The 27,306-nt window shown below is 38.8% G+C and overlaps 1 protein-coding gene across 1 annotated transcript in view; it reads right to left on the reverse strand.

The window, feature by feature from the left end:
• Positions 1 to 27,306, reverse strand: part of ZDBF2 (zinc finger DBF-type containing 2) — a 27,770-nt gene continuing 464 nt past the window's right edge. The window contains exons 2-9 of the mRNA XM_029933279.1: positions 22,861 to 22,913; positions 21,836 to 21,909; positions 20,551 to 20,655; positions 15,404 to 15,531; positions 5,838 to 7,404; positions 4,658 to 5,756; positions 3,972 to 4,486; positions 1 to 3,431 (exon numbers count right to left, since the gene is read on the reverse strand). Coding sequence (XP_029789139.1) covers positions 99 to 3,431; positions 3,972 to 4,486; positions 4,658 to 5,756; positions 5,838 to 7,404; positions 15,404 to 15,531; positions 20,551 to 20,610 — 6,702 coding nt within the window. The 5' untranslated portion in view covers positions 20,611 to 20,655; positions 21,836 to 21,909; positions 22,861 to 22,913 and the 3' untranslated portion in view covers positions 1 to 98. The remainder of the gene's footprint in view (positions 3,432 to 3,971; positions 4,487 to 4,657; positions 5,757 to 5,837; positions 7,405 to 15,403; positions 15,532 to 20,550; positions 20,656 to 21,835; positions 21,910 to 22,860; positions 22,914 to 27,306) is intronic.

The following is a 27,306-nucleotide window of genomic DNA, read 5'->3' on the forward strand; positions in this document are numbered from 1 at the left end:
TGTCTGTAGCAAAATAGTTGAAGGCTATTATTTTTTTTTTTTACCAAAGCTGGAAAAGCTATGTGCACAAAATGTATTTCAAGTGAAGTACGGAATCCTCATCTAGCCTGAACAGAAATGCTTTTGGCGGCCTCATCAGCTTGCAGTTTATCTGACAGCCGAGTCCTCATCGGTACCTGAGAATTTAAGCTTCTCAAAGCGTGTATTTTAGCACGTCTAGAAGAGTTAATTCTTCTTTTCCTATAGCGTTTTTTGCCATTCCTCTTTCTTCCTGCAGCGGGCCAAGAATCCTGCACAGGTGGCTTGGGAGAACAGCTAGGGACTTCTAACTGCCCCTCAGCAGCTGCCACCGAGGGAACCGGCGGAACGGAGGGAACCGGCGGAACTAGCGGAACCAAAGGAACCAGTGGAACCAAGGGAACCAGCGGAACCGGCGGGCTCAAAAGCATCTTGGCTGGTTTCTTCACCTTCTTTAACTTAGTGATGTCACATTTTTTCTTCTTAAGATGCAGTCGAATAAAGGCGCTCCTGGATTGGTATTTGCGACGCAAAAAAACAGAGTATTTTGAAATATACTTGCTAATTATATCACTTAATTTGGTCCGAATCCAAGTTGACTGTTTTTCTGAAGCGATTCTGGTTTTTGGCTGGAGAGCAATTGGTTTATAAACCTTCTGGAGAAAACTCAGTGCGCTAGTTTTCATATTCCTTCTCTGGATTTTCTTTTTACTTTGTAGTATCTTACGTGTAGCTGATTTGGGGGAGGTTCCGGCAGCATCGCGGTTTGCAGGAGTTGACTGGAAATTACTTGTGACTGGAACTTCACTAGCTCTCGAAGTCCCTGATCTGGGCACAGGCTCCGGAGAAATACAGGCCCTTGGACAGGCCATTAGTTCATCTCTTAGTGTCAAAATGCCTGTCGGATCAAAGCCTTCTGCAGGACCATCTTCATCTGAACTGGAGCTTAGGTCCAAGTGAATTTGAAGCCCGTTATTTCTGTCAGATTCTGGAGGATTCGTTATTATTTTCTTATTCAATGGGTCATAGTAATCAAAGGGCCTCCGCTTATATTTGTACTCTATGGTAACATCTTGACTACTTCTGCCACCAAGGTACTTTTTAGAAAACTTGGATTCACCATTCTGAAATTTCATATTTGAAGAAATAACATAGACTAAGGCATTGGGTTGCAAAGGCTTCAAAACTTTAGTACATTTTTCAGGAAATTCAAGTGTTCCAATTTGCACGCTGTTTTTCATTTTTCTGTCCTTCTGTAAAAGTAAACGCTTCCTTGTTGTCAGGTCTTCCTCTGGTCCACTTCCTTTTGTCTCTTTTGTGAGATTGGTTTGAGTTCCATGGCTGACTTTTACAGCCTGGCATCGAGAAGCCACTCGCCAGGATTGTTCATAAGGCCTCTTTGCTGTAGGATGATGGCTAGGTTTATCTAAGGCCACTGAAAAGTCATCAGTATCTGAAATGCCATCTGCATTATCATCATGGTCTGAAAAAACTTGAATTGCTGTAGTGTCCTGACTAACGTCAGCCCAGGTAATCATTTTTCCTTTATTCAAATTTTTTTTTTTTACTTTCCTGGTCTCACAGTCGTCATCAAAGTAGCAGTGGAAACGACCTTCCTTAAATTCCTTCACAAGAGCATTAATTTTCATGTCATCTTCTCTCATTATCTGAGACCATGTCTTCCCAACAAATGAAGGAGGGACATGAGGCAAGGCTTCGAGAACTGGTTCATCAGGATTGTCTTCTATGACCTCCTTGGCTTTTCCCCGGGTCCTTGGAGAATCAGCCCTAAGAATAGGGCCTGAACGGGTGTCACGTTTTTTTTCTTTTAAGTCACCAGACCTCTTCTTACACACTTCCTTTTTATTAGCAGCTTCTTGACGCTTGCCAGTATCAGGCTGAAGAGAGCGACCACTCTGAAAATTCATTCCAGAACCGCATGGTTCACAGCTCGTACTTCGCCAATCTGCATGTTTTACCTTCTGGTTTCCTTTACCAGCCCTTTGACGGCCTGCTGACCCAGCAGAGGCTTTACGAGCCCCTGCAGAAGCCCTAGATTCACTGTACTTATCTTTTCGGCCAGTTTTTTCTTCCTTCCTCTGACAAATGTTGCCTCCTCTAGAAGCTTTTGGAGGTGGGTTCGTCACAGGCTTAGAATGGTCCTCCCATTTAAAATTTGTCTTAGGATTATCAGATCCACAAGTCTTCTCTTCAATAAGCTTCACCGTTTCTTTATCAGATCCTTGTGATGCATAAGTCACAGACCTATCTGGGGGATCAATTTGAAATTTTATTTCAGAACCATAAGACTCACAGCTTGCCTCTTGGAGAATAATATAGTCTTTCTTCTGGTTTACTACTCTGAAAGTCTCTTTGGCTTCATTTGTCATTGATTGAGAAGAGGCTCCACAAACATATCCTACTTCAGAATCAGAAGAGTCAGAGCTCTCACCTAGATCAAAACCTTCCGTATTTATACAATCAACTCCTCTGACTGTCACGTGAGAGGAGTCAATCACTGGCTGAAAAGGGATATCAGACTCAGCAATCACTTCACAATCACTATCATTGGTGACTACGTCCACAAAGAGCATCTTCCGAAGATTTGCTTCTTTAACTGACACCTGAACTTCATTAACCACTATTTCAAGAGGAACATCAGAATCACACATCATTTCAGAATCACTAGGTTCACTGCTCTTTACTTCCATGCCAAGATGCCGTTCCTTCGGAAGATCTATTTCTTTGCACACCACTTGAGACTGGTCAACTTCCAACTGAAAATGAACACCAGAATCACATTTTATTTCAGCAACACTAGGTCCACAGCCCTTATTTTCTAGGTCATTATGACCCCTCTTTTGTGAGCTTAATTCTTTGACAGTCAGAGAAGACTGATCGGCCACAAAGCGAATGGGAATATCAGAATCATAACCTACTTCGAAGTCACCTAGTTTATAGCTCTTATCTTCCAGGTAAATATGGTCTTCCTTCCAAAGTCTTACTTCTTTAACAGATTTTTGAAGCTGGTCAGCCACTGACTGAAGATGATCATCAGAAATAAAAGTTATTTCAGGACAAGAAACATTGCTCTTATCTTCCAAATTGACATGTTCCCGTTCCAAAATGTGTGGCTGCTCAACCACTGATTGGAGAGGGATATCTGAAACATAGATTATTTCAGAATCATTGGGTTCATAGCCCTTATCATCCAGACAAACATGTCCTTCCCTCAGAAGATTTATTTCTCCTGTAACAGTCTCTTGAATTACATTACCCACAGACTGGAGAGGTTCATTAGAATCAAAATTTATTTTAGAACCAACAGGTTCCACAATCTTCCCTTGCAAGTCAACATGCTCCTTCCAAAGGTTGATCTCTTTAATGACTTCTTCAGTTTCACCAGCCACTGACTGAAAAAGGATATCAGAATCATACACAATTTCAAAACCCTTGGATTTATCCCTCTTATCTTCCTCATCACCTTCATCCTTCCAAAGGTTTATTTCTTTAACTATTTTTCTAACCTGGTCAGCCACTGACTGAAGAGGATCCTCAGAATCAAAACTTATCTCAGAACCACCAGACTGACTGTGCTTCTCTTCTAGCCCAAAATGGTCCTGGTCCAAATTAGTTATTTGAGGTTGGTCAACTACAGACTGAACCAAGAAATCAGAATCCAAACTCATTGCAGAACGACCACACTGGCTGTGCTTCTCTTCCACATTCACATGACCTTCATTCTCATGGTTTACTTGTTTAACTATCAGCCAAGGCTGATCAGCCACAGGCTGAAGAGAAACACCAAAACCATGGACTAATTTAGAACCACTAGTTTCAAACACTTTACTTTGCAGTCCAATCTCCTCTTCCTTCCACAGGGTTGTTCTCCTAACCACTTCCTGAAATTGCCCAGTCAACGGCTGAAGAGGGTCACCACAATCAAACCTTACCTTACAATGACTAGATTCACTGTTTTTATCTTCCAGATGAACGTTCCTTTCCTTCAAGAGTGGTGTCTCAGGTTGACCAATGACTGAATGAAGAGGACCACCAATATCCAAGTTTACTGCAAAACCTCTCGATGCAGTACTGTCACCTTCTAGGTCAACACGGCCCTCCTTTAAAACAGCAATGTGAGGTGTTTCAGTCATTGACTGAGGAGGGATGTCAGCATCAAACATTATTCCAGAGCTACTGTATTTGTCATGTGGTTCTAGAACAGGTTCTTCTTTCTGAACACTGATTTCTTTGACAGCTATCTGAGGTTCAGCCACTACATAATGAGGAACATCAGAACCTGTTTCAGAACCACTAAATTTAGCACTTTTACTTTTGAATTTAATAAGCTTTTCTTTTTGAAGCCATATTTCTTTAACAGACATTTCAGGCTTGTGAGTCACTGACTGATGACAGTGGACACCAGAATCCAAACTTGTTTCATAAACACTTAATCCATTATCCGTATCTTGTAAGTTTATGTGTTCTTTCTGATGGTTTGTTTCTTGAACAGCTATGTTAGGATGATCAGTCATTGAATGAAAAGAAATGTCAGGTTCAGCTATGTTAGTATGATCAGCCACTAAATGAAAAGAAATGTCAGGTTTCAGGATGATTTCAGAAATACCAGGTCCATTACCTTTATTTTCTAAGTGCAGGTGCTCTTCTTGCTGAAGGTTTACTTCTTGAATGGGATCTTTAGAATGTCCAGGAATTGAATTAAAAATAGCATAATCCAAGCTTAATTCAGAAGCACTAGGTTCATTTACCTTACTGTCCAAGTAGATCTGCTCTTCTTTGTGAAGACTTAGCTTTTCCAAAGCTACTTCAGGAGGATTAATCACTGAATGAGGAGAAACATAAAAATCCAAACTTATTTCAGAACCTCTGGGTTCATCATTCTTCTTTCCCAAGTGTATATATTCTTCTTTCTGAACGATTACTTCTTTAATAGCTAGTCCAGGTTGATTCATCCCTGAATGAACAGGTATACCAAAATCAAAAGCTCCTTCAGGAACATAAGACTTACTCATCTTATTTTCCAGAGGACTTGGTTCCTCCACATAAATAGCTACTTGAGACTGGTCACCTCCTGAGCGAGAAGCAGAATCAGAATCAAAAGTTATTCCAGAACTATTTGATCCACAGTGATCTTCCAAGTTAATGTGCCTTTTTCTTATTTCTTCAATGTCCATCTCAGACTGCTCAGTACCTGACTTAACAGGGGGATCAGATTCAAAAGTCAGCTCAGAACTGGAGCACCCATAGCTCTTAACTTCTATATCAACATTTAACTCTTTCAGGCTTATTTCACCCAGAGCCCCTTGACGTTGATCACTAGCTGATTGATAAAGAAAAGCATTAGAATCAAAACTCTGATCAGAATTGCTAGATCTAACACTCTTATTCTCCAGGTCAACAGTTACTTCTCGAGGGCTTACTTTTTTAACTATTACTCCAGATTGGCTAGCCACTAAGCGGGCATCTGTGTGAAAACTCATTTCAGAACCATGAGAATCATAGTTCATATTCCCAGGTTCATTCTTCTCTTCCAGATGTATTTCTTCAAGAGCCCTCTGAGATACATCAGTCACTGTGTCAAGAGAGACAGCATAATCAAGATGTTCGTTAGCACTACTGGTTGTATAGCCCTTATTTTTCAGATAGACATGCCTATCCTGTAGGTTTCTTTCTTCAACAACCAGTTGGGGATGGTCACCTAATGACTGCAGAGCAACCTGGTCAACTGCTGACTGCAGAGCAACATAGTCAACTGCTGACTGCAGAGCAACATAGTCAACTGCTGACTGCAGAGCAACATCATTATCAGTACTTGTTTCAGAACAACTTGATCCATAGTTGTCATCAACCAAGCCAACGTGAAGTTTTGCTTCTGTGACAGTCACTGGGAGTTGGTCACCTACTGGCTGAAGAGGCAAAGAAGAATCAGTACTTATTTCGGAGCTACTAGATCCATAGTTCTTATCAACCAAGTCAAGGTGTTCCTCCTTAAACATGTTTACTTCTTTTGCAGGCTGTTGGGTGTAGTCATTGGTTGACTGAGGTAAGGCATCACAATCAAAATTAATCTCAGAATCACTAGATTCATAGCTTTCATCAACCAGTCTAACAGGCTTTGCCTTCTGAACACTTACACCCTTAACAATTACTTGAGTTCGGTTTGTAGCCAACTGAAGTGAGGCAGCACCATCAGAACTTACTTCAGAAACATAAGATTCATTATATTTACACTGCATATCCGCATATTCTTCCTTTAAAATGTTTATTTCTTCGGCAGTCACTCTAGATTGCTCAGTCAGTGAATAAAAAGAATTGCAGTCAAAACTCAATTCAGAAGCTCTCGAGTCATAGTATCTATTTTCTTGGTCAACTTGCTCCTCCCTCCAAAAGTCTTGTGCAGCCTCTTCGAGTTGATTAGATGATGAATGAAAAGAGCCACGAGCAAACTTTGTTTCAGAAATCACTGAGTTCTTCTGTTCCAGAAAAGCTGACTTATTAAAACCCAAAAGCTTTTCCTTTTGGATCTGATCCATACCAGAAAAGAATTTCTCACGGTGCTTTGCAGCAGCATCTTCAAAGAGTCCTTTATAAGAAGGCATGCCAGTCGTATTCACCTTGATTGGTTGGTGTATAGCCAATTTGGAAAGAGATGCAGATTTTAAGGAGCCTTCAGTACCCACAAATTCACGGACTTTAGCGCCACTTAACAAAGTTTTATGCTGAGACTTTACATCTTCCTGTATAATCAATTTATCTGAATTTGTACATAAATATGTTCTATCTGATTCTTTAGGTTTCTGATAGGAAACTGAAGACGTTCCTCGAATGGACGATAGCACAGAATTTCTAGAGCCCCCGTATGGCTGTTCAAGGTATCTGTCACCTTTGTCTGGGTCACATTTTCTGACTGGATCCAAACTGGCTGCTGCTGGTGACCTAGTAGTTTTGGTTGTAACCGGTCTATCATAGGAACTTCCAGGTATACAACTAGCAGGAGCACTAGAAATCACTGAGGGACATATTAAGCTCTGTCGATTACTTGTAGCTTGACCAATACCAACTGCATTAAATTCTTTCCTACCACTCCCAATTTCATCCACAAACTCCAAGGGCTGCTGCTGTCCCTTCTCCAGTTTTTGAATAACTGATGGTCTAACTGAGACCCCCTGTATATATTCCTGAAATGTACTAGGTCTAGAATATAACTCTTTACTAGGTTCAAAACCCTTGGTGGAGCTCTCTCCTTGGACACTAGCAGTATCATCAGTCATTTCTTCAGAAACACAATCATCAACAGGAACCACTTCAGGAGGTGACGCAGCAGGTGACACCATATTTGTAAGAAGTCTCTCATTTTGCATTGATCTACAAAGCAAGGAGAAAAATCCATAAAGACATTCTAATATCTGTTTTAAATGCTAAAGTAAAGGCATAATAAAGGTTATTTTCTTTCCATCCTAGGCCCAATTGTTAGAGGACAAAGAAACAATCACATGAGGCTGTACTCTGAATGTATTTTCAGGTAGGCAAGTCAGTGCAGAAGACGGAGGGAGCTCCACCAACTGCTACGTAATGAACACTGGGTGCCTGGTGGCTCAGTTGGTTGAGTGTCCAAGTCTTGGTTTCAGCTCAGGTCAAGATCTCACAGTTCTTGAGTTCGAGCACTGATAGCACAGAGCCTACTCAGGATTCTCTTTCCCTCTCTCTGTGCCCCATCCCCACCCACAATTCACTCTCAAAATAAATAAACTTAAAAAAAATTAATTAAAAAAAATAAACACAAATGGCTCCTAAACATGAAAAACTGTTTTTTTTTAAAAAGCCATATATCAGAGTGGTAAATAGTAAAAAGTGTAACATCAGTCACTTCACCTTCTAGACTTCGGTTTTTTCCTAGAGAAAAAATATAATATTATTTTCCCTCAAGAGATTGTTTTGAGGAGTAAATTAGTTGTTTTATGTAAAGAGCATTTTTTAAAAAGCCTGGAAAATAGTAATCATTCACAAATCTTAGTTAGCAATTATTATCTTAACACATTATCACTTCTTCCGGTGTACAATATAGTGATTGGATACTTCCATATAACCCCAGTGCTCATCGTAACAAGGGCCCTCCTTAATCCCATCACCTGTGTCACCCATCCTCCCACCCCCCTCCCCTCTAGTAACCATCAGTTTGTTCTCTACAATCAGTCTGTTTCTTGGTTTGTCTCTCTCTCTTTTTTCCCTATGCTTGTTTGTTCTGTTTCTTAAATTCCACATATGGTAAAATCATACAGTATTTGTCTTTGTCTGACTTATTTCGCTTAACATAATACTCTCTACCTCAATCCACATGGTCAAAAACAGCAAGATTCTGGGGCACCTGGGTGGCTCAGTCAGTTAAGCATCTGACTTTGGCTCAGGTCATGATCTCACAGTTTGTGGGTTCGAGCCCTGCATCAGGCTCAGTGCTGACAGCTCAGAGCCTGGAGCCTGCTTCGGATTCTGTGTCTCCCCTTCTCTCTGCCCCTCCGCTGTTCATGTTCTGTCTCTCTCTGTTTCTCAATAATAGATAAATGTTAAAAATTTTTTAAGTGGCAAGATTCTTTTTCATGGCTAAGTAATATTATGTTGCATATATATATATACATATATATATATATATATATATATACACACACACACACACACACACACCATATCTTTTTTATTTATCAGTCAATGGACACTTGGGTTGTTTCCATAATTTGGCTCTTGTATATAATGCTCCATATACAAAAATAAATTCAAAATGGATTAAAGACATACATGTGAGACATGAAACCATTAAAATCCTAAAGGAGAACACAGGCAGTAATGTCTTTGACATCAGCCATAGCAACTTCTTCCTAACTATGTTTCCAGAAAAATAAACTATTGGGACTTCATCCAAAATAAGCTTCTACACAGTGAAGGACACAATCAACAAAACCAAAAGGTAACCTACTACTTGGGGTGCCTAGGTAGCTCAGTAGGTTAAGTGTCTGACTTCAGCTCAGGTCATGCTCACAAGGTTTGTGAGTTCAAGCCCCATGTCAGTCTCTATGCTGACAGATCAGAACCTGGAGCCTGCTTCAGATTCTGTGTGTGTCTCTCTCTCTCTCTCTCTCTCTCTCTCTCTCTCTCTGCCCCTCCCCAACTCATGCACGCTTGTGCTCTTGCGCTCACTCTCTCTCTCAAAAATAACCAAACATTAGGGGGGGAAAGGCCACCTACCAAATGGGAAAAGATATTTGCAAATGGCATATCTGATAAAGGGTTAGTATCCAAAATATATAAAGAACTTCTACAATTCAACACACCAAAAACGAATAATTGAATTTAAAAAACTGGATAGAAGACATGAGCAGACATTTTTCCAAGGAAGACATTACAGATGACCAATAGGCATACAAAAAGATACACACTTCTCATCAAGGACATATAAATCAAAAACCTACAAAGAGATACCACATCACACCTGTCAGAATGGCTTAAAATCAACAACACAAGAAACAACAGGTGTTGGCGAGGATGCACAGAAAGGGGAACCCAGTCCCCTCTTGCACTGTTGGTGGGAATGGAAACTGGTGCAGCCACTCTGGAAAACAGTTACAGAGGTTCCTCAAAAAGTTAAAAATAGAACTACCTTATGATCCAGCGGTTGCACTACTAGGTATTTATTTACCCAAAGAATACAAAAGGACCAATTCAAAGGGATACACGCACCCCAGTGTTTACAGCAACACATTGCTTTGGCAAGAGTGTCGCAATGGACACTTTAATATACTGTGAGTAGGAGTATAGGTTTAACCTCTATGAAGAACAATCTGGCGATGTTTATTAAAATTAAAAATGCCAAGAAGAGTCTAAGGAGATATGGCAAGTTAATGGGACATGGTTATCCTAGATGGGATCTTGAGACAGAAAAAGATATTAGGTAAAAACTAAGGATACTGAATAAACTATAGAACTTAATGTAGTAATACTGATTCATTAACTGTAACAGATGGCCCGTACCAGTGGAAGCTGTTAGTAGTAGGGAAGCTAAATGGGAGGTGTACAGGAACTCTGTGTACCACCTTCTCAAGTTTTCTGTTGATCTAAAACTGTCCTAAACTGCAGTCTTTTAAAAATAAGTTTTTTAAAATACATGAACACCTAAAAGGTACCTTTTTGAAACACTTTTCAATTTGGGAGATGCCTCAATCATCTAAAAGAAATGTATATATGTGTCAGCCACATGCAACTTTTTAAAAAAGCTTTTATTTTTAAGTAACCTCCACACCCAACATGGAGTTCAAACTCACAATCCCCAGATCACATTCCACTGACTGAGCCAGCCAGGTGCCCTGAAACTTTTTTTTTTTTAACATATCATAAATATGATTTCTTTCCCATGAAAATTTACCATAATTAACACTAAAATAACATTTTTTGGTATTTGTAAAGTTAAAAAGTTATCTCAGGTATCAGAATAATATGATAGACAAAAAAATTCCAGATTTTTTCATACTTCTGAATTCTAATCAAGAAAACTGCATTAGAAATGCCACTTTACCCTAGTTTTACAGAACCCCTGACGATCATCCCCTTTTATTTGTCTTAAAGACTATCACAACGGCCTCAAAATAAAATTAATCTTATAACATTTGGCAAAGAAAAAGAAGTAAGGCAGAATCATAAAATCAAACAATTAGGCAAAATACCACAAAAGTTAGGGTTCACCATCTAGATGCTTTGATTTACATCTGTATGTGCTTAAAATTAACAACTAAACTACAATCTACATTTCTACTCATTTTAAACTAATTTTACACCAAAAAGCCCTCAAAACCTAACCAGTAAAGATTTAAAACCCCTCTTTTATATAACACTTATGCTAAATTTTTAAGATCTAAAAATAAAAATTTAAAGCTATATATCAAATCTATGAGATGTGATCAAAATGGAAACCTCACCCTTTTAGGTCTTCCACTGAGAAAATGATTTAGTAGACACAAATTAATTAAATGAGCACTTAATTCAGATAGACAGGAAAAATAACCTGGACACCTGGGTGGCATAGTCCTTTAAGCCTCTCTCTCTCTTTTTTTAATGTTTTATTTATTCTTGAGAGAGAGAGAGAGAGAGAGAGAGAGAGACGGCGTGAGCAAGGGAGGGTCAGAGAGAAAGGGAGACACAGAATCAGAAGACAGGCTCCAGGCTCTGAGCAGTCAGCACAGAGCCTGACGCAGGGCTCAAACCCATGTACCATGAGATCATGACCTGAGCCGAAGTCGGAGGCTCAATGAACTGAGCCACCCAGGTGTCCCAAGCTTCTGACTCTTGATCTTGGCTCAGGTCATGACCTCACAGTTCTGAGCCCCACATAGGGCTCTATGATGGGATTCTGTCTCTCCTTTTCTCTGTTCCTCCCCTGCTTATGCTCGCTTTTTGTCTATCAAAATAAATAAACTTAATTTTTTTTAAAAACTTAAAAAAAAGAAAAAACCAAATTCCCCCCACCCAAGAAATTTGAGGAAATAAATTAAGAAAAAGAAAAACCAATAAACAGGAAACAAAAACAAAGCAAGAGCTGATTTTCAAGAAGGGTAAAATAACAGAAAAACCTGCAATGTCTACATAAGGAAGAAAGAGAGAAGAAAGTTTAAAAAATAAACTCCGTAATTCAGAATGCTTATAAACGTAAGTAATATGCTGCACGGGATTAAAAAACCTCAAGATAAGAAAATGGAATTCAAAATCAGATATATAGATTCTCACACAAATACAGGAATTTAGCTTATGCTACAGGTGACATATTTTTTGTTTTTAAAGTATTTATACACAATGGAGTCTTACATGGCAATGAGAAAGAACGAAATCTGGCCATTTGTAGGAAAGTGGATGAACTTCGAGGGTGTCATGCTAAGCGAAATAAGTCAGGCAGAGAAGGACAGAAACCATATGTTAGGTCTAACAGGAAAACAGGAGAAACCTAATGGAGGACCATGGGGAGGGGAGGAGGGAGAGAGAGTTGGGGAGAGAGAGGGACGCAAAACCTGAGAGACTATTGAATGCTGAAAACGAACCGAGGGTTGAAGGGGAAGGGGGAGGGGGGAAAAGAAGTGGTGGTGATGGAGGAGGGCACTTGTGGGGAAGAGCACTGGGTGTTGTATGGAAACCAATTTGACAATAAACTATGTAAAAAATAAATAAATAAATAATAAAGTAATCTCCACACCCAATGTGGGGCTTGAACTCGCTGCTGGAGATCAAGAGTCCTGTGCTCTACCAACTGAGCCAGCCAGGTGGCCCTACAGTGACATTTTACATCAGTGGAGACAATATATGTTTTTAAAAATATAATAAACCCTACCTCACACCACATATAAAAACAAATTCCAGGAGGATTAAAAATATTTAAAAGTAGAAATAAGGACATGAAGGAAAAGACATGAAAGAAGCCATAAAGGAAAAGTCTCCTCATATCTAACTATGGCAAAATGTTTCATTTCTGTAGAGTAAAAGACAGTACACACAGATGAAAGATATTTGACAGATTCTGAGAAAATAATCACAACGTATTTTAAGATACAAAGGACTATTACCTATAAATATTACATACAAATCCAAAACATACAAATAATTCAATAGAAAAACAGGCAAATCTACCAACAATTCATAAAATAAACATAAGGCTAATAAACATATAGAAAGAGATGATCTATTTTACTCGGAAGTAAATAAAGGCTAATTAAGGGACACATGGTTTTAGCCTCTTACGTTGGGAGGGGGGAAGGGAATTGCTAATCCCAGTGTTCCCAAGAGTGATAAGAAAGGAGCATTCTCATAGACTACTATATATATGTATATTATATAAATTGCATATAAATTGGCATAGCCTTCTAGGAAGTGTCTCAAGAATTTTAAATTTCCACACACACACCTCAAGCAACAAAATAAATAACAGTAAAGGATTAAAACCCACAGAAGACACATCCAAGGGTTTATAATGATATAGATAACTTAATAAATAAGTGAGGGAACAAGAAAGCCCTTCTTTATAAAGGTAGAATTCTGATTAACACACAGAACAACTGTTTCAGGAAGAATCATCAATGGTTAACATATGTGAGTGGAAGTACAATAAGAAACAGAGTATTTATTTACGTAGTCTCAAAGTCCTGGTTACGAATTAGGAAGGGGAAAAAGGAACACTGCAGTAGAAAAGCTACCTTAATTAAGTGATCCAAGTTAACATCACCATCCGTGAGACATGGCAAGATCATGGGTCGGTCTCCTGATACACCGAGAAGGGCACATCAACTATAATTTGTTCTTCTCCCACATGCAAAACCAAAGATTAATCATGAGAAAATGTCAGGCATACCCCAATTGAGGGATAGTGTACAAAATAAGTGGCCAGCTGTGTTCAAGTCTTTTTTTTTTTTAATGTTTTATTTATTTTTGAGAGAGAGAGAGTGTGTGTGAACAGGGGAGGGTCAGAGAGAGAGAGGGAGACACAGTATCTGAAGACAGACTCCAGGCTCTGAGCTAGATATCAGCACAGAGCCTAACACGGGGCTCGAACCCACAACCGTGAGATCATGACCTGAGCCGAAGCCGGAGGCTCAACCGACTGAGGGACCTGTGGCAGTGTCCAAGTCTTGAGAGCAAAAGCTTAAGGAACTGTTCATGAATCAGGGAGATGAATAAGGAGAGGGGGCAACTAAATGCCATGTGTGATCTTGGACTGAATTCTGGTCCCAAAATAAAGGACATTAGTAAGACAACTGACAAAATCTGAGTAAGGTCTGCAAATAGTATAGCACCAATGTGACGTCATGGATTTGATCATTGTGACGTGACTAAGGTGAAGTTATACAAGAATTCCTTGTGCCAGTTTTGCACTTTTTTGTAAGCCTAAAGTTATTCCAAAACTAAAGGTTAAAAAATAAAAAAAAAATTCAAAGGTCCAGAAACTTTAGCCCAGAAGTTCAGGTTCTAGAAATGTACACCACAGAAAGAGCTGCATGTACAAATATGTGTGTTGAAGCTTATGTGCTTATACAAGCTATAAACTGGATTTTATACTCAAGAAAATCTTTCCAATGGCTAAAAACATAACCTATTTTTTAAAACCTTTTCCCCATTTAAACTTTTCCTCATTTGCTAAACTCTAGGTTGTGACTTGCAAAGCACTCAGGCTTATCCTTTTTCTAGAAACTGCTGGTGCTCATCTCAACACCTAATTCTGCACAGATGTGCTGATAACCTACTGTGCTTTCTCATACAGCTGTAGCCACAAACCCGCCACACTACTTAATCCAACCTTCTACCGATATTTTCCTTTAACACAGAACATTAACTCTTAAATGTTACCAAAATATCTATGTTTATTAAAACTTCAACCAAAAAAACTGATAAAAGAGAAAGCTCTTAAGATACTGACAGATCATTAAAAAGCCATTCCATTTGAGGTCTCTTCTATTCAGTTAGCAAATAAGTCAATTAATGTGAACTGACTTAGTTTTTACTTGGTCCACCCTTACTCTGCACTACGGCCACCAACTTCTCTGTTACTAATCTTCTAAAAGCTATTATTGGGGCACCTGGTGGCTCAGTCAGTTGTGTTCGACTTTGGCTCAGGTCATGATCTCAATCGTTCCTAAGTTTGAGCCCCACATCAGGCTCTGTGCTGAGAGCTCAGAGTCAGGAGCCTACTTTGGATTCTGGGTCTCCTTCCCTTTCTGCCCCTCTCTTGCCTGCACTCTGTTTCTCTTGCTCTCGCTTTTGCTTTCTCTCAAAAGTACGAACCCATTAAAAAAAATTAAAAGCTATTTTTGTCCCCACCTTTTCCCCAACTTAATCCTATGACATTCTTTTTTTCATTTTTTTTTAATGTTTTTTATTTATTTTTGAGACAGAGACAGAGCATGAGTGGGGAGGAGCAGAGAGAGAGAGGGAGACAGAATCAGAGGCAGGCTCCAGGCTCTGAGCTGTCAGCACAGAGCCCAAAGCGGGGCTTGAGCCCACGAATGTGAGATCATGACCTGAGCTGAAGTCGGAGTCTTAACCGACTGAGCCACCCAGGCACCCCAATCCTATGACATTCTTAACAGAATGCCTTAATGATATAGAATTATGTATCTCAAGCTTTTATTTAGAGAAAAGCATGGTGTAGTCCCTATCTTTTACAGTGAAATTGTTTGTTTAAGCTAGGAAAAAAGTAATTGCCAAGAGAAGTTTATCAGATAAAATCTCACTTTCTATTCCTTAATCAAAAGTGTCCCTTGAAGAAGTACTAGCAAGTTAACACGAACATCTACCGTAACATATGGGAACGATGTACTAATGCAGATCCGCTCAGCAGCCTCACCTGCTCTCTTGAGAATGGTACGGGTGGTGCCGGATCACATCCTGCAAGAAACGTTCCATCAAACTATTGGGTCCTATCTGCTGTCGGTTCTGTGAGGTCAAGTATCTGTGCTGAGCACTGGACACGTGCTGTTTAAAAAAAAAACAAGAAATCGTTTTACACACGTAATACTCATTAGTAGTGAGTTTCACAAGTGGATTTGTTTATATACTCCTGGTAGAGGTATAAATTAATATAACCTTTCTACAAAGCAAATCTAAAATATGTATCTAAAAATCAGACAAGTACCTTTCCCTTGAATATAATATAATCTATCCTAAGGAAATCACCTTAAACGTGGATGATTTATGCAAAAAAAAAAAAAAAGCATAACAACACTGGAAATCTCCAAAATGCCTAACAGTAAAATCCTTAGATTATAATATACCCTAAGATGTAATACTACAGCTACCTAAAATAATACAAAGAACTTTAAGTAACATAGAGAAATGTTGCATATTAGAAGAAAAATGGCAGATGCAAAAACCACATGTATGCTTTTACCTGAAACTATGGTTTTAAAAGGTATAGATAAGTCATTGGAAGAAAATAAACCAAAATTTTAAAAGCATTTATATCTGTGAGGTATGCTTATAAGTAGTTTAAAATTTTTTCTTAGAAGTTCTTATATTTTTCCTGAGCAAGTATCTTTATAACAAAAAACTGTTAAAAGAAGAGCGTTCAGTTACTGTATCCTTAAAAGTCCAAGACTGCGGCACCTGGGCGGCTCAGTCGGTTAAGCATCTGGCTCTTGACTGCAGCTCAGGTCCTGATCTCACCACAGGATCAAGCCCCCGCCAGGCTCTGCACTGATGTCTTCCGAAGTGGCTGAACCAATCTGTACCCTCACCAGCGATGTGTCATGGGTCCCCTCCCTCCACCTCCTCATCAACACTTGCCACTGTCAAGTCTCTTTAATTTTAGCGACTGTGGAGCGCGTTTAATGTTATATCACTGTTGCTTTAATTGGCAGTTTTTGTGATAGCTTTTCATTTCAGGGTCACCTGGATGTCCTCCTTTATGATGTGTCTGTTCAAGTCTCTTCCTGTCTTTCAAATGCATGTTCTTTTATATTTTAATAAAGTGTAAAAATTATTTATTCCCAACATGAGCTCTTTGTTCAATTACATGTGTTTCAAACACCGTCCTTCTCTCTGTGGCTCCCCTTTTCACTTTTTCTTTTGGGGGCAGGGAGTTCATCAAGTTTATTTTTGCGAGCACACACTTGCACACAAAGTAAATCCACAGCTTTCCCAGAAATAGTTATAGGACCCCTCTCCGTCTTACTCATCTCCCATTGTTTCTTAACTTTACCGCAGTCCAATTTACCAATTTTTTTCTTTGTCTGTGCTTTCTGTTACCAGTTTAGGAAATCTCTCCCTACCTCAAAATCATAAAGATTTTCGATTTATTTCTAGAAGTCTTATTGTTTTACTTGTAATATTACATCTACAATCTACTTGAAAATGGCATTTGTATCCAGGATGATTCAGTATAAAGTTTCATCTCTTCTTCTCCATATGGACATCCAATTGACCCAGTAGCATTTACTGAAGTCCTATCCTCACTGTTCTTTAAGGCCATACTTGTCACACATCAAATATACACATATGTGTCTGTTTCTGGAGTTTTTGGTTTATTTCCATGGTCCTTCTAACTTTGCACCACTGTCCTAAAGACTGTAGTTTTAGTAATAAATTTCGATGCCTGTTACCCGTTTGTTCTTCTACAAGATTATCCCGGTTTTTCCTAGCCTTCTGCATGTGCATACATGTTTTTAGAAGTGATTTAATTTTCATTAAAAACAACTTTACTAGGAGCACCTGGCTCACTCAGTTGGTGGAGTATGTGACTCTTGATCTCTGGGTTGACAGTTCGACCCCCTAGTTGGGTGTGGAGATTATTTAAAAATAAATTCTTAAAAGAAAAAAATAACTTTCCTGGAATTTTGTTTGGAATTTCATTAACTCAATATGTATGTTTGGGGAAAACTGACACATTTATAATATTGATTTTTCCAGTAGGTGTTATTACACCAATTATTTCATTTTTCTTCTATTTTTCTCAGTATTTATAGTTTTCTACATAAAAACCTTACACATATTTTGTTATATTTGTCCCTTAGGAGTTCATGTTCTTAGATGTTATTATTAAATACCTTTTTTAGATCTCATTGTCTGTATGCTGCTGGATATAAAAATACAATTTCTTTTTTTATTGTGCAACAAGCTTATTAAATTCACTTATCAACTCTAATAGTTTACCTAGGTGTCAGTTTTCTACATCTACAATCAGACGTTGCACAATGTACAATCACAGTTCTGTTTCTTTCCATCTAATCTTTATCATTTTAATTTATTTCTCTTTCCTTACTTCCCTTGTTAGAACCTCTGATAAAATATTGGATAGTATAATTCAAGCATCAAGTCATTTTCACTTACTATAGTACTGATGTATTTGGATTTAATCTCGGTTTTTATTTTTAAAACTGTTTTCATTACTCCCGTCCAGAGGACGTTCCTATGTCTCTTCTTTCTTTCCTTCTTGTGGACCACTTTTTGTTATGCCATGTTCTCCACTTCCGTAAAGTTGGTAGGTAGTTATAGGCTAGGCTCTTTTTCTAGTCTGTTAGTGGTAACAGATTATAACAAGCAACCCTGACCTACCACGATCTAAAATTACCTGTTACTTTCACTCTCCTCTGAAGCAAAGAATTAGCTCGGTTTACACCCCTTCCATCTACACGCCGCTGTTGTCAGTGCCACAGGCGTCATGCACGTAGATCACCTGCCACCTTTCCACTGCTCTTCATGGCTTCCCAGATCTCTAAGCCCCCAGCTGAAATCATTTTCCTTCTGTCTGAAGAACTCTTTTTAGTATTTGCTTCAGTAAAGGTCTGTTGCTGATAAATTCCCTTAATTTTTGTTTTCTGAAAATATTTCTATTTCACCTTTTCTTAAGGATATATTTATTAAGCATAGAATACTAAGTTGGTAGTTTTCTTTTTTTTTGGTTTCCATTGTTTCTGTTGAATATTCAGCTATATCTGGGCCCTATCTCCTTCTCCACTGTTTTTAGGGTTCTCCAATGCTGTAAAATTCATCTATCTATCTATCTATCCATCTATCTATTTATTTATTTATTTAAGACTTTGTACTTAGTACAAATTACTTCAGCTGTCACCAACAGGGTCTTTTTTTTTTTTAAGTCTTATTTGAGAAAGAGAAAGAAAGAGCACATGCACAAGCAAGCAGGGGAGGGAAAGAGAGAAAGAGCATCTCAAGCAGGCTCTGTGCTGACAGCAGAGAGCCCAACATGGGACTCTATCCCACAAACCATGAGATCATGACCTAAGCTGAAACCAAGAGTCCTTCACTTAACTGACTGAGCCACCCAGGCACCCTGTCAACTGTCTTCTTTAAGTGCCTGCTTAATATATGAGTATCCTAATGTCTAAAAATTATTTTAAAGCTTACAGAAAAAGTTATACTGAAATGCTTACTGAATAGAACTTGTCAAAGATTTAATGTTTTATTAGTATCAAAAGCTCAACAAGTAATTGTCCAAGTGATGACATAATTTATCAGTCATGACAGAAATACTAAAGAAAGCTTTGAGATTTACGATCTGCCACCTCATGTTTATAACCAGCATTAGAAAAGTTTTTTCTATAAAAAGGCAGAGATGTGGAAATCATAATAACAACTCTTCCTTAGTATGAATTTAAATGATGACTGTTGATAACTAACTCAACAAAACAAATGCCACTAAACAGCAGTTTTACATAGGACAAACTCGTCTTAGCTATCACTTTAGGAGAACAGGTCAGCATAGCAGGACCAGAGCCTCATTATATTACTCCTTCAACTATGACACAATTTCACAGCTCAGACCCTGAAGACAACCTTGAGACTCTTCCAAGTTAACGATCCCGACCAGGAGACCTACAGCGACTATTCCCATGAATACTTATTTCACAATGTCCAGATACAACGCTACCCAAACTCTTTGAACAAAAAGAAAAGAAAGGAACACCACTCAATTCATGTTTTGAAGCCAGTACCATACCAGTACTTAAACCAAAAACATCACAAAAAAAGAAAGCTACAGACAATATTTCTTATGAATATAGACACAAAAATCCTCAATGAAAGACTGGCAAGCCAAATGCAGGAACATACAGAAGGATTAAGCACCAGGGATGCAAAATTGGCTTAAGAGCTAAAACACAATATTAATTGCTACAACTGAATTGTGTCCCCCAGCTCCCAAATTCGTATGTTGAAGTTCTAGCTTTCGATGTGACTCAGAGAGACAGGGCTTCTAGGAGGTAATTCAAATCAGAACCTATAAAAAATTAACTGAAAATGAATCAAAGACCTAAATGTAAGAATTAAAACTATAAAATTCTTAGAGAAAAATATAAGGCATAACTCTTCGTGACCTTGGACCTGGTAATCTTTTATGACACCAAAAGCACAAGCAACAAGAGGAAGGGAATAAATCTAAATCTAACTACAGCAAAATTTAAAATGTTTGTGCATGAAAGCAAAATCTTCTAAGTCCTTACCTTATTCTATACTGTCTTGCAGCATCTAATTTTCTAAGTTCTTCACCCCTCACTTAACACCCGCCCTCCACCCTACCAGCACTGCGGCCACATGGGCTCCCGGCTTCTGGTTGGCATGCCAGCCACCCCTCTGCCTTGGGTCTCTGTCTTTGCTCTCTCCTCCCTCTACGTGGAGACTCTTCCACCAGATATAAGCAAGCCTGGATCCAACACTTCACTCAAATCTCATCTAAGTTGAGATTCACCCCTTAACCTTACCTGGCCGCCCACCCCCCAAGGGTGTACTCCCTTCTCTATTTTATTTTCCTCATAACACTTATCACAATCTGACATATTCTGTTTATACGACTATTTACTTTGTCTTACTGCACTACAAAAGGGACCTGGATTTGTCCATGGCTATATCCTGAGAACTTTAAACGGTGTCTACCGATTAGAAGACTCACAACACGACCTGTTGAATGGATGAATAAATGAGTTTAACAAAATACATGACTAGGTCCTTTGAGGTATAACCATATTACCAGGATCCTCTCACCTGTTCCAGGCTAAAGTAGCGCACACAGCAATAGCTGCAGTATCCTTGTCTGTTCTGCATGTTGAATAATCAAAGTCAAGTGGCTGCTGTCCGGGAATACTCAAACTGGAAAAAAGAAACATGGCAAAAAATTTAAAAAATAAAATAAGTAAAAAGCAGTAAGTCCTTACTGCCATGAGGAAAACATCATTGATAATATCAGAGAAGAGTATATCATTCTTGAGTCTGACACACTCTTGTTTCGAATAATTATGAAATTAGATGAGGCTGCCATGAGCTACTGAAGCCATCAGTGAGCCTGGAGGGGAAAGGAGAGGTGTGCACTTTCTAGAAAAGGGGCGTGTCGTTGATAGGTGAGGTCTGGAGTCAATTTCTTATCAATTTTCTGATCACTTGTTAGAGTTATTAGGAATTGGTTCACCACTCAATATGTAAAGACACAGTCCTACCTCTAAGTGGTTATTATAGTATATTCGCTATATGCAAATGAGGCCCAGTAATTTTCCCATTATGTTTCTACAGAAAATCCAACATTCCATGAGTTCTCAGTGTTATACCTAACATCTAATTCTGTCACAAGAGTAAAGATACGTGTATTTTCTGTTTAATCCACAAAGGTGCAGATTTTAAAATGAAGTACCTGACAAAATTACTAAAAATCAAAATAACTAATTCCTGCCTGAAACACAAGATGCTTCTCTTCTGATGACTACATAAACTAAGTAAATATGAGGAGTTTTTTCCAATTGGTGCAATGAGATTTCTCTACAAATAAAATACCCAAGTTTCTACCTCCCTAAAACCATAATCCTTCAACATTAAATGCTGCAGTGATTCCCAACCCAGGCTGAATATCAAAATCATTCCCCAAAATTCTGGTTTAGCAGGGCTAAGACAGAGCCTAAAATTCAGCATTTTTTCATTTCCTCAGTAATTCTGATACACAGCCAATTTACTCACTGACACAAAGTGTTTACAGTCAACAGTTATTTTAAATAATAATTCAATACAATTTTTAAGGCTTTTGCTGTGCTTTATTAAAATGAAAACAGAATTATAAAAAATAATTTCATCAAGTTTTAATTCTAATCATTTTAAACATTCTTGTCTGTTGAAGAATATGTAACAGAACAATCCTATAGTGTGTTGAATATTTCTGATAAGATGATCCTGCAACACAAAAAGTTTACTCATTGAAATCAATATTTAGAAATGAAATAACAGCTTTAAAATCAATGAGAACAGAAGAGCTTTATTAAAGCAAAATGCTGTAACATCCACTTACCTGTTACTTTTTATTATGACAAACTTTCTGACTTCCACACTTACAGGACAAATATAAATCAATTAAACCAGCTTCTGAAATAGAGAATATACAAAATATGACATTTAAAATTTGGCCTTTTTTCCATTATTTCACTTCATTTATTAACCTGAAGCAACAAAATGAAACAAGTTTGGTTTTTTAAAAAATGTTTATTTTTGAGAGAGAAGAAAACAGAGCACAAACAGGGGAGGGACAGACGGGGAGACACAGAATCCAAAGCAGGTTCCAGGCCTCCAGCTGTCATCACAGAGCCCGATGCGGGGCTCGAGCCCACAAACCACAAGATCATGTCCCGAGCCAAAGTTAGATGCTTAACCGACTGAGCCACCCAGGCGCCCCAAAGTGAAACAAGTTTTAAGTTGTATTGAGAGATATGCTCTATTTTCAGGCTGAGAGAACCCTCGGGCCTAACTCTGAACTTTGAAAATCATAAAATAACAAAATTTTTAGTTTTATTCAAAATATATTTAAAACAGTCAATCACTGAATGAAAGGCAAAATGAAGCGCAGGAGTCTAATATCACCCACACACACAAAACTGAAATCATTTACAGATTTTTTTGATCTTCGACACATACAGCCTTTAATTCCCATGCCATAATAATCTACCATTTCTGTCATCCCATGTCACATACATGCCACTGTGACAGTGAGCCACCATGACTCAGAAGAACCTGATTGGCATTTTTTAAACTCTGCATGCTAGGAACGCCACCTAACAAACTTACTGAATCAAAATTGCCTGGTGGGGGGCCAGGCACATGCCTGTTATGCATATTTAAAATGCTCTAAGGGGACTGTGGGGCAGGCTGAAGCAGTAACATAAGTCATCGTTTTTTATGTATAATAAAATTCTTACTTATTAAAGGGTCATTTCTTTGGGGGCTGGGATTATATTACTTTTCATGACTGAACGGGTCTTTTTATTCCAATTCTGAACTCTCCTGGTACCCGGTATTTTCATAAAGTAACAAATCACCTACCTTGAGCAGAAAAGGGCAGGTATTTCACCAGTTGTATTAGTCTTGGCAAACATCTGTAAATTAAAACAATTAAAAAAAAGATCAGCCCCCTAAGAGTCTACCATAGGTCAAGTAAGTACCCCCAAGTCATAGATAAGTTTGAAATGTAACACAATTATGTTTCACTGGGAGAAAAAAATATTAATTCTTTAACACAAAGCACCTTCCATACTGTGACTCAAGGGTTCCCACATGACCTCCTAAGTTGCTCTGGAGCAGAGCAATCGTGATTCCCCCCCCCCCATATACCCCACTGTCAAATATTTCAGATCTTTGCGCTCTGGGAACAGCAGCTGGAAAAGAAACTGGATCTTTGGTGAGGGTAAGAACACGATGCTATAACCCTATATGAGCTTCCCAGGAACTGTTTGAAATATTTACAGGGAATTAAATCTGGGTCCTGGACTAACCACACAACTTGGCTCCTACATTACGTTCAATGAAAAACACTGTCAATTCTTTATCACCTCATCAATGGACAATCAGGCCAAATTATCAATTTTGTTTATTCTTCCATATTATTCTTGGCAAAGTGGTGATGACCCTTACCTAGGATCACTTGTTAACAAAAACAATCCAACAATTTGGTTCAAAAGAGGCAGTGACAGCACTGTATAATCAAAGAATAAATATTTAGCACGTACCCACCCTGTGTAGATGCTAGAAGCCGCAAAGGATAGAAATAGATAAGCTTTCTCGCTCTCCAGAGGTTTAAATTGGCATTAGGAAATGAATGCACAGACACTGGTGGGGTCTGAGAAATCCCTACGCACAAATAGTTAAGTGCCAAAATGTCACAATGGATATGGCTTTTTTAACTGGACATTGGGAAATGGGGAGGATTTATTCAAATAAAGATCAGGAAAAGATATTCCAAGCAACAAAGAGGCAAAAGAACAAAATTAAGAAAGCAAAAGTACCTTTAGAGACAGGAAACTGACAAGTTCAGCTGGAGCTGAGATTTCATTTAAAAATTTCAGGGGCAATAAAGCAAGAAATATAGACTCCGATTCAACGTGATCGTATTTAAAAGAAAACTCGAGAATTTAGACCACATATTCAGGCAGTGTGGATTTGGGGGGGGGGAATCTGTATATTCAGAGAGCTTTGAGAAAATTCTGGAACAATAGTTCTTCCCTATTCAAAGGAGCTTTCACAGGGTAGGTTAAACTATGCAGAACCATTTTCTAGAATATTAGAGAATTAGTTAATACCCAAATTATCCAAATTCAAAGAATCAGAATTCCTTAGAGCAAAGATTTAGTCTCATTTACGCTTGCAAATTATGAAAACACACACTCATTTTTTTCTTTCAAATATTACTTTTATTTTTATTCTCAAAGTAAAACATATTATGGCACAATTATAAAAATAGCACTTTTAAAAACCAGTCATAATCACACTACCCATTATTATTGATCATATAGTCTTTGTTCTAAACATGTTTGTACAAAAATGGTAAAGTCTATTCCATAGCCTCCCTCTCAATTAACCGTAGGTGACAAGCACCGCTGTATGATCGGATACATGATTCCAAAACCGAGTTTGCACTGACTGCATATCAGCGAAGACAAAATTCCCCTTATCTGACAAGATAAGACCCAGCAGTCAGTGAATTAACCATTTAAAAATTAGGAGAATTTTAAAATATATATACACCCATAAATCAATATTTTGTCTAACTTAAGATATACAAATGTATATATGTTTCATTTAAGGTCAGATTAAGCTTTTTTGTTTCATTGAGATTGGGGGGGATAGACAACTAGAGTTCCAAGTCATGGTTTTTTTTCCATTTTTCATAAACCACACCATCATTGACCATCAACGAGTATCCACTTTGGTTCATTTCGAAAAGAACATGAATGTAAAGACATTTCTGAAACTGAGAGCAGTATTATGATTAATGTTTAAGATATCCCCCAATCTTCTACAGTTGTCAAACCCAATTAAGTACTCTTGCAGTGGCCTTTTTTTTAGTGCAAAGTATTCATTTTTCATAAAAATAATAATGCTCTAAAAAAGGACAATGCTTAGAGTCTATTTCCTTGGTTTATGAAACACTTAAAACTGCATAAACCGATCTGGGGCACTGAACAACCATCTCTGAGACTGCCTGAGGTGACTTCAGCACAAATGTCTCAAGACTGGATTTATTATATTTTGGGACTATTTCTTGCCCACCTGCGCCGTGGACCTGCTGCAGAGATAAACACATTGTTGCAACGAGTTCAGCTTGTAATGTGTGTTTCCCAAACCAACTGGTGTATTCTGAAAAAAGAGCTAACAAAAGTCAGAATCCCTATGGGAAATATTTTTCAACTGCCACACCAGACAGACACCGACTTTGTATTAAATATAAAAAGGCAATAGAAAGGCATTTGGTTTATTAAGATCATCCAAATTATCTGTCTAGCAACAGGAAAACAACGGGGGAGCTGTCACAAAACAATGGCTAAATGAAATAAAAAGACCATCTTAATTCCGTGTCCCTTTCTTTACAACATTAACTAATTTTCAACTTTCCATTTGTTTGGATTATCCACCTTACACTGCTTTTCCTCTGGTGACAAGCATTATCCTGGACACCTCCATTCAGTCTTAATAAAATAATAGCTAATTTTCAGTGAATACTCAATCTGGGCTAGGTGCTATGTCAACAGTTTCATATGCATTATCCCAACACTATATGAAATTGCTGTCCCGGTAACTCCCACTTTACAAATCAGGAAACAGGTTTAGAGAGAAGCAGTATGGTGTTCCAGGTCACACACCAATAACCACGGTAGCTGGGATTTGACCTTAGGTCAATCTGAGCAGTTTATGCTCTTAACCTGTTCACTTCCATAAAATGCTTCCTCTCTGTATTTGCAGGAATGCTAATTGATTGTTTTAATATTAAGTGAAAACAAATAATTAGGAATCCAATTTTCTGCAATAAACACTGTCACATATTCCAAAGAAAAGGGTAAAGCTCACGTTTAGCTTAATTGCACCACTGCTCCCATTCTGAGATGAGTGCTGACAGTACCTTGGATTAGTGATATTCAAACTTAATTAGTGTAGCACAGAGGAAGCAATGCATTTTATATCGCAACCCGGCACACACGCACTCACACAGGTATGCACCCCACACACGCATACGGGCCCCCCACACACAAGCAGTTAAAACAAAGCTTACAAAATACCCTCATTACATGTAATGCATCTGGCATTAACTAGGCTATCTTCTGTTGTTTTTTTTCTTAACACTAGTTACGACCCACAAAATTAATTTCACAATTCACTAATGGGTGAAAACTGCAATCTGAAAAAACACTGCATCACATTATTACACCAAACAAGCAATATTATAATAAAAGATGACTGTTGCCCTGAATTCAGCTTATTTCTATCCAATATCTTGGCCAGTGCGGTGATACTTTATCAAATCTCTAACGACTTTCTTTACTAAGGTTGCCCAGTGGCCAAAACGCAGGGAAATGAAGAAAATTCTTGCCTTCCAGGCTTTGGATCCAAATCAGTGCACGTTAAGAAGGCAGCAGAAAAACGTTTACGCACTGCTATAGAAATGACCACAAAGCATTAAGCAAAAAAAGCAGATTACATTTGTATTCCCCTTTATGTAACTCGAATATGCACTTACGTACCCCAAATTGTTAATACTGACTCCCTTGACGATAAGATTGGGAAGAACTTTTTTGGTGGGTTTATTTTTTTTTCCTGATAGCATATAAGTGTTGTCAAGCAAATTAAATATAATTCTATTCTGCGGATTAAAAACGTTTAAAATACGTTTTAGCAACCAGCATCTCGATATGCATTTCTTCCACGCGCTGCCAAAATCAGCGCGTCGGATAATGTTAGGAGCTGCAAAAGGCCTTCTAAAGAGCACGTAATAACGACGGCGTAATCGGAGCAGATTTACACAACTGTTGCACGATGATAGTAAAACGATCATTAACACAAAAATCTAACGCTTCCAAAATAAGTTCCAGTTGCCAAAGGCTGATAATGGCCTAGGTCTGGGGACAGCTGGACACAGCGCAGGGCACTGGAGGAAGGGGATCTGTGGACAGGTGGCTTCGGACCTCGGCCCCACAGGTGCCCATGCAAGTCCCCGCGGGTACAAAGCCCCAAATCCGACCTCCGCGAGCCGCCCCTTCTCCACCGCCCACCCCAAGGCCCCTCGGACCCAGGGCCCCCGACAGAAGCGCAGGGCAGCGTGCGCCCCACCTCCACCCTACGCCCCAGCCACCTCGATCCGGGCCTGGAGACGCCGGCCCCGCTCCCGCAGGACGGGCAGAAAGGGACTGGGGAGAGGAGAAGCCGCGGAGGACCTGCGAGGCGGGTGCGGGAGCCGGACGAGCGGTCCGGCGGCCCCCCGGGAGGAAGGAGCGCCCCGGG

Source organism: Suricata suricatta, chromosome 3 (assembly GCF_006229205.1).
Source record: "Suricata suricatta isolate VVHF042 chromosome 3, meerkat_22Aug2017_6uvM2_HiC, whole genome shotgun sequence".
Lineage (NCBI taxonomy): Eukaryota > Metazoa > Chordata > Mammalia > Carnivora > Herpestidae > Suricata > Suricata suricatta.